The 12,948-nt window shown below is 41.4% G+C and overlaps 1 protein-coding gene across 1 annotated transcript; it reads left to right on the top strand.

Annotated features, from left to right (window-relative positions):
• The first annotated feature begins 4,583 nt into the window (after nucleotides 1–4,583).
• PCTP (phosphatidylcholine transfer protein) lies at nucleotides 4,584–12,502 on the top strand. Its single transcript, XM_062010660.1, has 6 exons — nucleotides 4,584–4,778; nucleotides 6,512–6,629; nucleotides 8,485–8,564; nucleotides 8,883–9,054; nucleotides 9,720–9,787; nucleotides 10,230–12,502. Exons 1-6 carry the CDS (start codon nucleotides 4,632–4,634, stop codon nucleotides 10,293–10,295), a joined length of 651 nt encoding a protein of 216 aa, XP_061866644.1. The 5' UTR covers nucleotides 4,584–4,631; the 3' UTR covers nucleotides 10,296–12,502.
• The last annotated feature ends 446 nt before the right edge of the window (nucleotides 12,503–12,948 follow it).

Below are 12,948 nucleotides of genomic sequence, written 5' to 3'. Positions count from 1 at the left end.
CTGCAGTGAGGGGTTACAGGTTCACAGTTTTGGACTGCCATGCTTAAATACTACATAGTTCTCCTTTGGGACCTGCCCTAAATGACAAAATCTCCTCCCTATGGCCTTAACACAGCTGCTTGGAGGAGGTGCAGCTCCAGTGTCAGGGACAATAAGCAAGAAGCCTGTGTGATTCTGGAACCCTGCAGCCTATTGAGGGAGCAGAGTTTCACTCCTAAATTGAGCAATGCTGTTGCTCTGCCTGCTAAGACACACTTGCAATACTTCACGGCTTCCTTTGGGTTTCTAACAGTCTCCTGGGCTTTAACAGCACAGCAAACAGTGACTCATTAATCTGGCAAAGTGCAACCATTGTGGACTCTCTATTCAATTAGTTTGTCTTGCCTTTTCCCTAACCCTCCACTGGATTTTCCTTTATTTCATCCATAAGCCCACACACAGACACAACAGGGCAATTGATTGCATTTGACTGAAACATTTAGAAAGCACTCTTTCAACGTGTTTAATACACTGTAAATTGTCCTTACCATGTCATGCAGTGTATGTGTTTTGTGACGGGAAATGGAGTCCTGAACAAAGCCAGTTAAACCAGAGAACCAAATCATTTCACATAAAATGCTTCCCACTCATTAAACTAGTTTACAGTGCCAGGGAGTTCAGCCCTGTTTGTTGGTTGATAGCTATGCAAACCACCCACCCTGTGTATAATCAGACTGGGGACATGGATGTGCTTATACAGACAGTGACAAACCTCTTTGGTGACTAGGAATATGGAAAGGAATTCTCTTTGAACTCTATTAAATCCTACCAATATTTGGTCAACCTCAGTTATCCTGCTGTGTATTTGAAATTTGTTATTGCCTTGCCCTTCATTTAATCTTTCTGCAGTGCTGAAAAAGACAGGACATCTGTAACTGAAAATAATTATCCTTATCTCCTACTGCTTTCATAATTACATGGAGTTCACATTTGAAAAGCTGCATTGCTTACGTGGACATGTGCTTTTAATTAACAGAGGGCTGTGCCATACCACCAGAAGCCAAATCCTGAATCTTGCACAAGTCAGTTACAGAACCTGTGAATCTAGCCAACACAGACAACTTTCTGTCTATGCCAGGAGGAAGCCTGCTAACAAACACAAGACAATGTAATTTCACCACAACAGTGCTTTTTGTTGGAGGCTATTGAAGTAAGATCCAGGAGATTCAGCTGAGATTTAAGATAGGACAGGAATGATCTCTTCTCACAGCTCTGTAGATGGCTTTTCTTGGTTTTCCACCTGTACTGAGTACCCCAAAGAATTTACAGACACAAATATGTGATGGGAAATGCCGATAAAGAGATGGAAGAGTGATTTGTTGAAGCTCATCAAGTGGATGATTTCCAGACAGTTTGTATCTTGCTTCCCTGCTCTGCCAGTAGCTATGGCATAAGGAACACACAATATGGAGCATTTGAGCCAGTCGTAGTTGACTCTTCTGCAGTAGAAAGAAAATTATGAGCTTTCAGCTAACCTACACAGGCCATCAGTTGAATTACTTCCTTTAAAACAAGCTTCTCTGTAGGCTCTAGACAGCTTGGGAAAATTGGTGAGAAGGGAAAGAAAGTGCTATGGGGAAATAACCACTTGCCAGTGTTGTTCAATGGCTGTTGATACACGGATCAAAAGGTTTATGGCCAAAGGAAGCCTAACACAAAGCATGCCATTTTATACTCAGTCCAAGATCTGTATTACAAAACTATATTTCTCTGCTTATCTGAAGTGTGTTTTTCAGAAAATCATCCAATCAAGAGATGAAGAATTTGTCTTGACACTTCATTCAAATGTTATTATGCTCACTATTAAAACTGTGGTTTATTTCTAATTTGTCTGATTTACGTTAATCTTTTGTCTTTTACCTTGTCTGATGAGTCTTTCTTTGTCCTATTCAACTACAATCCTTGAGACTAAAATTATACACAATATCTAAAATACTTCATATAGCTAAAATTCCCACATTTTCTCCTATATAATAGATGACTTCTGTGCAATTAACAGTAAATCAAGTGTCTGACCTAAAGGGTAGTTAAGAAAGAAAATAAGGAATTATTGCAATAATACCAGTTCTCACTATTCCCAGAAAAGACAGATTGTCATCTCTATCATCTGCTTTAGCATTACACGCTAAAGGAAACATTTAGAAATATTTCTACACTCATGTAAACAGGTTTGGAAAGCCGAGGGTGTGGCAACAACAACCATTTGCCAAATCAAGTCAACATTTAAATAGCCTTGCTTATCTTTTGAATGAGTCATTTCAGGTCATGCAAATATTAGTGCAATCTCTTCTTTCCTACATCAAGTTTTAAGGTTGCTTCTCTTTCTTTGAGGCCAGATTGCTAGGTCACACCTCACAATCACCAGTTTATTTGCACTGGAAGTACATTACTTTCTAGAAAAGCTGTGGCTAAAAGATGTAAATCAAAAGTAAACATGGGCAAATGAGAGAGATGGGTCCTGACACCAGGAGTCCAGCATATTAAAATTCTTTACCAAAGAGAAAAAATATTTAGTGTTACAAGGTGGGAAATCAGCAGAACTCCAGTTATTCTCTGACTGTTCTATTTGGCTGGAGGTTTGCTGAAACTAGATAATATAGATATAGTCATAGTTTGGAGTTAAATTCAGCTCTGGGAAAAAGGATGGTACAAGCCAGTGTTCAAAGGCCACTTAGAACCTCTTCTGACAGCCCAAACAGTTCAAGTCTTTTGCACTTGGGGTGTCCCTTCCTGCCTATATACCTAGACAGGAATATAAAACCCATAAAATAGATAAAGGTGTTAGTAGGGCAGGCAGGTTAGATTTTCTGAACATTCTAAGAGTGTTGAAAAAACAGATTTCCCTTTGACTTGTACAGGAGAGGAGAATACAGACAGGCTTATGGATGTACATCTGTGATGAGAGATGCTATTGTTACTTTTCAGCTTTCTGAATGAAGAATTTGCTTCTTGCAAGCTGCAAAAGTCATGAAACAATTTGTAAGAAATATTTTTACATAATGCAGTCAGTAAAACAACAGTAGCAGAAGATTATAATTGGTTTGGCTGTGTATAGCTGAAATATGAATGTGCACACTCTATAAATAGTGTGTCAGGACTATTCAGCACTTTTGCAAAGTTTTTGGAATGCACTGAGTAAAATGGAATGACAATAGTACATAAATGTCTGCACAGCAGTTGAATCCATCAAAATCCCACATCTTCAGTTCATCTTCATGAATTTCTCAAAGTGCACCAGTGCCACACAGAGACAGATGCAGGAAAACACATTATAGCTGGCAGCACTCTCTCACATATCCAAAAACTACACTGAAAATCATCTGGGGTCTGAAAACATTAACGTGCTAGTCATTGCTGTTTTCATTTCTGGACACATACGATTTCCTGATTGAGGAGTTCAATTTACTGTTTTGATTCCACACTGTAGTCATGTGGAAGTCTTCATGCTCTGCTTGGAAACCAATTGACTAGAACTGGAACAGACAGCTGACATGAGTGAACTCTTTGTCAAAGAACTGAGCTACTTGGCAGGGATGCTAGAAAAGGATAATTTTTGCCAGCCTTGCACAGAGGTTACCACCAAGTACATTGGACTAATGTTGCCAGACAGGCTCTTTGTCAGTCAGTAGGTCTGATGACATCCCATAGCTCAGAGCAGTTTGTATTTTACTCTGAAGACACAGTGTTCAGCAGGAAAATCTCACAGGAATTTGAAGAATAACGCTGTATTGTAAGCAGCTTTAAACTCTAGGAAAAACAACATGCTTTGGCCACTTAGATTTTCACGACCTTAATGCTTTGTCTGTCTGTGCCAGCCTCTCAGAGTTGCATAATGTTATAGGTGGTGTCATAGGTGTTACTGTATCAAGTGTGTTCCCATCAGTGGCTTCCTCCTGCCCAGGAGCAATGCCCGGTGAGTTTTCTGTCCCTTTTGTATCTTATCCACCCCAGTCCACCATGGGCCAAAGCCTGCTGCCACATCCTCTTTGCTGCTCCCTCTGCCAGGGCTGCTGGGCCTCGGGTCCATGCCTGTGTCGTGCACCTACTAACCAGCGGTACAGCATCATCTGCAACTTAAAGGAACGGTCCATAAGGAAAACTGCTTCTTGTGAAAAAAATGGATATAAAAATACACCTGCCCATACGGACTATTCAATCTCTGTCCTTGGGATCACTTAAATAGCAAGGTCTTGACCGACACGCCAACAGGACATGGCCCTGCTCTGGCACTAGAGAGATGCCACGCTCATTTAAAGGACGCCTGCCCCAGTAACCACTGAGAACCCGAGACAGCCCGATGTAAATGCGCCGAGCAAAGAGATGTGCACATATACGAGCCGGCCGGTTCACCCCGCTGTGCAGCCACGTCTCCGCTCCCCACCCCGCAGCGGGCGGCGCCCCGCATGCCCACACGCAGCGCGCCGTGCCCTCGGCTCTCCCCTGCCCCGCGGCCCCGTCATGGCGGCGCGGCGGGCGCGGGGCGCGGCGGGGGCCGGGCGGCCGGCGGGGAGGGGCGGCGGCGGCCATTGGCTGGGCCCGGCGCGGCCGCCGCTGTCCCCGCGCCCGGCTGCCGCCTCCCGCCGCCGCCGAGAATGGAGGCGCCGCTGCCGCGGGGCTTCTCCGAGGAGCAGTTTCGGGCCGCCTGCCGGGAGCTGGACCGGCCGGCGCCGGCTGCGGGGGCGGCCTGGCAGCTCTTTGTGGAGAGCATGGGCGTGAGGATCTACCGGCTGTACGACGAGGTGGGGGGCGGCCGTGCCTCGGGCCCTCCCCGCTCGGGGCTGAGCCCTGCATGGGGCGGGGGGCCGGGGCAGCGCGGCTGCGAGCGGGGCGAGGCGCGGTGCGGGGCAGAGCCGGCGCGTCGCTGTCCAGAGCCTGCGCTTCCCCGCACAGCTCAGGCTGACGTCCTTTGCCCCTGGCGCTACCGGCCTCGGCTCGGTTTCTGCGAGCTCTCAGAAAGCAGCTTTCAGAGTAATGCTATTAACTGCTGATGGAGAAAGCTTGTCTGCTGCAGTAAACCGCGCTCTTACAAACTGTTCCTTCAAACTGTGGGGCTCTTAAAGCTTGTTAGCAGCTGGTGGCTGGAGAAGTTCCTGTTGAAGGTGTTCTCTCGGCGCCAAAAGCAGGCATGGATCTGTAGGTGTTTGCATGCTCCACTTCTGTCCTGAGACCCCTCTGGGGGCTATGAGAAGAGACCTGTCCCTGCACCAGCTCCTGAGCTCCAGTGAGAGAGCATCCTCCTGACCTCCAGGCTCTGGCCTCCCTTTCCCGCTGTCCAAAATGCCTTCAAAGTTATTTACCACCTTCCTCTTAAGTCAGGAGATGGTCCAGAAAGGGCTGGAATGAAGTTCTCCCTTTTTTGTGGGCACTTCTTTTAGGGAGTTAAAAAGTTTACACTCCTAGAACTGACTTGTGAGAGATTAATGTGGTGCCTGTTTCTATTCTCATGCAGATTTATGATTTAATAATGACTTTTGAATCCATAGAAATGGCTTATTCCTTTAGCTCTGTGATCAGTCTTGTGCAAATAAAAAGTTGATGCCTTCTACAAAAATACAAGAGTGTGGAACTGCGCCTGTGCTGTATCTTCTGCTACAGCAAATCTTCACCTGCTAGGCTTGATTTGTGAAAGGGAGGAGAGGATAGCAAATCAGCCATTCACTAACAGAATGTTGTATAATCCTTGCCTCTCTTTCCTCGGGAATGCTTGAATTTACTCCTACACTGTATATTCAAAATACTCTCGTTGTTGTAACTGGGTCCTGAGCTGGTACTAACAATAGTACAAACATTGCTCTATAGGCACAGATGGACTTTCCATATGTTGAGAGTAACATTAAAAGCATTAACATAGCAGATATCCTGCACTCCACCCCTTGAGCATAGACAGCTTTCAGAAGGAACATAGCTGATAAATATTCAAGGCAGATATAATAATAGAGCATTGTATGTAAGCGGGAATCTTGTAAACAATTATTGAATCACAACCTGAAGTATGAGCATACCTCTTTCTGGAAAGATTCTTCCAGATCATGCAATACTTGGTAACCTCATGGAAATGGTTGAGATTCTGAAGTACATTATAGAGGGTCTGGAGACCTTGACACAAGAATTAAATGCTTCTGCTAAGCTTTAGTGTGGACAGGGTTTAGTCCACATTAACCACTGGACGTGAATAGGGGTGTATGTGTGAGCAGAAACATGTTCCCTTTGGCACTACTGATGAAGTAAAAGGGTACTGGTGTGAGGGAAGGAACAACCATTGTGCAGGGCAGACTGGATTTAAACTTTCATGTATAGATCAAAAAGTTGAGAGGTTAAAGACTGAATCGTGCATTGTTTTTCTGAACACTTGCTTTCACAGCTCTTGAGTATTTGTAGTATGTGCCCCACCTAACTTCCTTCAGCTGTTCTCCCTGCTGCAGAGTACTTCCCTTTCCTGTGTGACTTTTCCTCTCCCATTCTGTTTCCACAGCAATCAGGACTTTATGAGTATAAAATCTTTGGTGGTCTCTCTGACTGTCCCCCAAAACTGTGTGTGGATGTCTATATGGACTTAGATTTCAGAAAGCAGTGGGATCAGTATGTGAAAGGTAAGCTCATCAAGTTTGACAGCAATGTCCACATTGACTCTTCCCACTAAAACCTTCTCCAAAAGTATTTTAAAGTTATTGCAAGACTTTGGGCAAGACTTAAGTGCCTTTTGGCATAAAGTTCCACTCTGCAAATACACCAATAAAAACTGACATGGAGTAGCTAATATCTCATCGCCTTCTTCTGGAATGAATTCTTTCTGGTTGGTTAAAGCATATAACTGGTATCACTTGTTATGCTGGTGCACCTTGTAGCTTCTTGTTGTAATTCCAAAGTTAAGTTTTAGTAGGTGCTTGGAGGAGAAATGGAGATTGTACCTTTTGTGCATCTTTGCATATTGCAGTGGAGCAGTGCAATCCTAGAATACCAGGCTGGAGGGGACCTGAGGTATCATCTGGTCCAACCTTTCTTGGCAAAAGCACAATATAGACAAGTCGAGGTCTTTTAAATAATGCCTCAGTCCCTTTGAAAAAGAAGAGATCTGCGGTGAGGAATGACAGTAAAGCTGAGAAACCAATGCTCCACTGACCTCTGCTGGGTAGCAAAATGCTGCAGCTCAGCACGCCGCCGGCAGTATTGTGCATGCGGTGCTGCTCCAAGCTGGAGGAGAAGCCGTTTTAATGGATGACAGCTGACTTGCGGGACACGCTAACAGAAGCCTGGTTTGGAACATGTTTTAGAGGGAAGGAGCCTCCCATCTGTGGCACTCTTCTTGCCTTTGCAATGAGATTAACAGCCTGTCCTAGCCTTTTTTTTTTTTTCCAAAAAAGTGATGTGGCAGACTCTGTGCATTAGCTCTGAAGGATGTGTAACAGCTCAGACAGAAGTCTGCATTAAAGGAGGAAAAGACTCCTCTGATCACCTTTCTGGATCACGCTCTTTTTAACTGCACCAGTCCCTGAGCAGACAGGAATTTACCCTGGCTCAACCCCATGGCTTTGGTCAGATAATAACCATGGTAATGGTCAGGTCCATTACCCTGATAATGGCAGTGAGTGCTGCAAGGGAAGCAGCTGTATGGTTGATAGTTTTTCAAGCCCAGTTATGTAGTTTGATTTGAACTAATTTTTGTCCTTCATGCCACACTACTATCTGACTGAGTCACTGCCATGTTTTAGGGACTATTCTTGGATTTTACTTTTTACCTGTTCAGCTGCCTTCTGATTGAGTTTCTAGGAAGACAGAAGGTGGTGTAATGAAGGCTCATAAACCCCTTAAGCTTCTTGTTCACTGTTGCATGTATATACTGCTGTGAAATTTGTAATAGCTTTTCCAGACTTCATTAATCCCTCATGTAAGACCTCTTCAGGTGTTAGAAAGCAATACTTGTCCCAGTTCCATGTTAAATCAGAACAATTTACAATGATAATGACATGCTTGTGAAAAAGCATATTGTACTTGTGGCTCAGAATTATAGAGAGTATGCATAGGCAAAGAAAAAGCTCTGAGATGGTGAAACTTTAAACAAGCTAACTGTCAGAAAGGAATTTGATGCTGCTTTCTCCCAGAATTAATATGGTTTGGGGAATGTTTTTGTTTGTGGTTGGTTTTAGGTTTCTTTTATCAATGAATTCAATAGCAGCAATAAAACAAGCTCCCTATTTTTGTGTATTTAATTCCTGAACAACCTTGAAATGGAAGTTTAAAAGATGTCTTCTGCTGCTAGAATTTTACATACATATCAATTTTGACATGAGACTTGCATGTAAAATGTGTTCATGTCAGATGGCTGACATGAACAGTTATAAACAGTTTATAAACAGTTATAAAGCTATAAACAGTTCTAGATGCCGTGTATGGTTCTGTTGCAGTAGAATTAAAAATATCTGAACAATCTTCCTTTTTCAACTGTAGAGCTGTCTGAGAAGACATATGATGGTGAAAAAGTAATCTACTGGGAAGTGAAGTACCCTTTTCCTCTCTCAAACAGAGATGTATCTTTTCAGCCTTTTTGTTCCTCTTGCAGTTTTTTGTCATCCAGGGATCCCAATTGTACTGATTCTACTGCTCAGCTGCATTTAATCTAAGATCTTGCAGTCCATGTGTTATATGAATATGTATAGTGTGAAAAAGAGTGTGAGTGCCTCTTCCCACATAAAACTAAGATTCATATTATTACTCTGCAGGACTGAATCCTGTAGAAGCATAAGAAATAACTTGAAGGGACTGGTATTTGTAATGGAATTCACTTGTCAATTCATCATATGTCAAACTGACACTGTTTTGACATGCCTCCTTAACTTGGAATACAGTATGTCTATATTCGTGAATGTCGAGAGATGGATGTTGATGGGCGGACAATCTGGGTTGTGTTAGCTCAAAGTGTGACTGTTCCTCAGTGTCCTGAAAAGCCTGGTGTTATCAGAGTTCAAAGCTATAAACAAAGTCTGGCAATTGAAAGTGATGGCAAGACTGGATCTAAAGGTAAGGAGTCAAGAAAGTGTGATCACAAGTCATGTAGACAAAGAATGTATGTATTAGCAAAATACCCAGAGAGGGAGACTGAAAATTTTAAGCTAAAAGCAGTTACACAAGTACTGAGCACTGGGCATACTTGAATGAAAGTTTTGGAAATGTTCAGTTCAGTGGGCTACTGTTAATAATCTTTTATTTAGCAGTTGGGCTGGGTGGTTAAGAATAGATTACTCACCCATACCCCTCAGCCTGCACTTCTTTTCCTGCCAGCCAGTTCAGGTGTGTAGAGTTTGATACCACCTAGTTGACTCAGCAATGATAATTTTATCACATTTGACAGAATTATAGATTAAAGAGTTTGCCTAGAGATTGTTTCCCATCTGAGATTAGTCATTTAAAGACAATCTTATTTTACAAGATAGGCTGCCTAAAATGTTTGCAATAGTCTAAATATTATGGTGCTCTCAGCTTTCCAGAGGTTAGCTGGGAATGGCTATACTTGCTTCACATTCCACTTCAGTACAAATTGACTTTTTTTTTTGTGAAGAATTTAGAGCAGAACTGTTGTACTTGGTGATTCAGTCATGCACATTGGCAGCTCCTGTCATATGGTGTTAGAGCTAATATTCAGCCTATGTCTGAGTAATTTCTGATAACTTCTCTCTCATTTCTAGTCTATATGTACTATTTTGATAATCCTGGTGGCATGATCCCATCATGGCTGGTCAATTGGGCTGCCAAGGTAAGTAAAGTTTGACAGTGGAATTAACTTTGGCTAATCTATTTCAAAGAATCTGTTCACTACATCCATACTTGTTTTTGCATCTTGGGTAGAATTCCCAAAGTGGAAATATTGACCTTTCGAGTGCTTATCCAGTTGTAGAGTCTCACAATTGTTTTATTTCATGGTAATTGTCCTAATTTTGGATTTTTTCCTTCCTATCAAGTTCCTTTGGTTAGTCAACCAGGCAGGTAAATTTATGCAGCAAAACCAACAAATCCATGTTCCAGAGCACATGTGAATAACCTCATCACAACCAAACTTCAACGGTCAATTACAGGATCTTAGAATTGTTGTGTATTTCTTTCAAGGCCTTGATCTGTGTAGTGGGAATTCTTATCTTGCTTATAGTTTTTCTTGACTGCATTATGCAATAATGACTTTTCCACTTTTCTCTTTGCAGAGTGGTGTGCCTGCCTTCTTGAAGGATATGCAAAAAGCTTGCCATAATTATTCTAAGAACACATAGGTCAAAGTTGATATGAATTGTTTAACTGCTAGAGCTCTGCACTTATAGGAGTAGCTATTGTATATTACAATGGATAAAATCTACCTCTAATATTGGAAATCATTCTCTTTTATTTGATTTATGCCTTATATTTTACTAGATCTTTATTTCCATCTCCAGCTGAAGAGCTAGCTACTGACACAGTAACACCATCAGCTGCATTTTTTACTTAAGTTTAGCCTTGTCACCGAGGCTTTGCTTATGCTGATGGTCTGCTAGAGGAGTTCTTTTGATTGCAATATTATCTCCTCAGATAAGAGACAACAGTCTTGCTAGGAAAAATGTCTTAACCTGGATTGAAAATTTTCTGCATCTGTTTTGCCTGGATCTGCCTTGGTGGCCTTTCAGGGTGGCTTCCTACCCAAATTGAATAATGGAATTTGAATTGCTTAGGAGGAAGCAATTTTGCTACCCAAATTTGTAATGCTGAAACTGTCTGCCTGCTGTAAATCTAAAAAGTGCTGAGGGCATATAGGTAAATTGCTGGAAGTCTGCAGTAGGGACTGTAACTCTGTCACTAAGCTTCTTTCTGGCTTTAAGTCCAGATACAAGTCCAGATACAGGACTTGTGCCTAAAGCTTTGCATTCGTATCTCAATACCCTTGTATGAAAAGTAAAAAAAAAATAGCAGATTCCACCTAGAAAGAAAAAAGGAGGAGTTGGCTTCTATGTCTCATTGAAGGGGAACAAGTTGTATCTTCAGAGTCAGTAGCCTTATCTGTAAAGCAGCTTGGATACCAGCTTTAAATTGGAAATAATTTTAAACTGTCTGCCTGCAATACAATGTGTATAAACTTGATGTGAGACTTATACTTGTGTTTTTAAACTTCATGCTGCTGTAAAGAATGAAACTGTAATTTTGGATTGTAATCCACTAAAAGCATAAATGTGCAGGAAATTAAATTTCCAGCTCCTTTGTGGGGGTTGTATCTAGGGAGACAGGGAGTGCATGAAGAGGGATCAGTCTCAGGGATTTAAAATATTCTGCATTGCTACTAAACCTAATCCTGTTATGAAACAAATCTTGTAATGGAGTAGCTTTGTCTTGTTAAAGAAGAAATGGTTGAAGTGATAGCCTTTATACTTTGTGTAAATATTTGTCTCCAAGAAGTCATTATTCTATCTGTGCAGTGAACTTAGAGTTTCAGGGTTTACAAGCGATGTGTACCTAGTGAGCATATGCACAGAGATGAATCATGTACAGTTAAGGTAATCTTTTTTTTCATTTTTTTTCTCCAACCAATCTGTTGTTTTGTTTAGTCTTTAATGAAATTAAAGCAGGAGAAAGAGTGAAAGGATTTTCAGAAATTAATGATTGCATCTTTGTCTTTATAGTTATTTGTCATCAAGACAGAGCATACATTTGTCTGCAGTGGGCTGAAACAGTGAGACTGAGCATTCGAGAGGCTGAATGGCTCCATTGTCAATCTCACTGAAAACTTGATTTCCTACAGACCCCACACAGAGCATATAGAATCCGTGGCCTTTGCTCACTTATCCTTATTTAAAGCATTGCACAAGTGCACTCTTGTGCTGTACACAACTTTCAAATTAAAACACACGTGATTAAAAAGTAGTTGCTGAAAACAGTTTTTCCTCTATTTGCAGGCAACTAACCAGTTACGAGATGAATGCAACATCAGATCTTCTGTTAAATTTAGGGCCCCATAGGCTTTCATGGTGACATGAATATGCAGTGACACAGCAGTTTTAGGTATATGTTGTTACACCTATCTTGTATTACTAGAGAAGAAAACAGGAGTTACAGCTTTCTATAATGTAGTTTCTTGTATAAATGGAAGGTCACAATCAGAAAGTGTTGGTATTTTTCAGTCTTTGTATGTAAAGACATTCATAAAGAATTTTAGAACGTTATTCATGACTGATTAAATACTGATCTTGTATAAATTACACATGCATCATGTAATCTTTTCTGGATAGCTTGAACAGAAATCTACCTGCTGTGAAACTTTTAAGTCATGCATTATGAGTTCTAGTGCATGGCATTACAAATATGGAAGCCCTCTTCCTGTGCTTTTTGTTAATGTAGTGCTCAAAAGTTTTCTGTTTCCGCCAACTTGCCTAAAAATGGAGCTCAAGGCTTGTTCTTTTAGAATGATCTCTAAGCATAGAGTTGTTTGAATAAAAAGAGTGAAGCACTTCTGTGAGATGGTGATGGAGTCTTTGTTCTATATCGCAGCCCCATTAGTGGATCGGTAGGTATCATACCCTAGAAATCAATAAAGACCAATGAAGTTTTTCTACTAGCCAAACAGAACTAGAAAAATGCTGTAGTTTCTGGCAATACACATAATCAAGCTTTCCATAAATCATAATGAGCTTTGGATCTATTCTTATATAGGACCTTTGTTTTAAAATTACTGCCTCTTACAAAAACATATTTTTCCATGTCGTTTTTCACGTAAATAAGAGGTTCCTCTGTTTCTATAAAGGGTGATGTTGTAGCAAAGTGAATATGACCCATTCTTCCACATTGGGTTCTGATCATTCAAATCCTTTCTTTCCAAGGGGTATCTCTGTAAATTGTATTTGAGTTGGAAAGTAAAGAAAAGATTCTGAGTAACCCAAAGTCAACAGTGAATGATGTCAGATA

Source organism: Colius striatus, chromosome 18 (assembly GCF_028858725.1).
Source record: "Colius striatus isolate bColStr4 chromosome 18, bColStr4.1.hap1, whole genome shotgun sequence".
Taxonomy (NCBI): domain Eukaryota; kingdom Metazoa; phylum Chordata; class Aves; order Coliiformes; family Coliidae; genus Colius; species Colius striatus.
The sequence above is the reverse complement of the archived record's forward strand: the minus strand, read 5'-3'. Positions and strand labels throughout refer to the sequence as shown.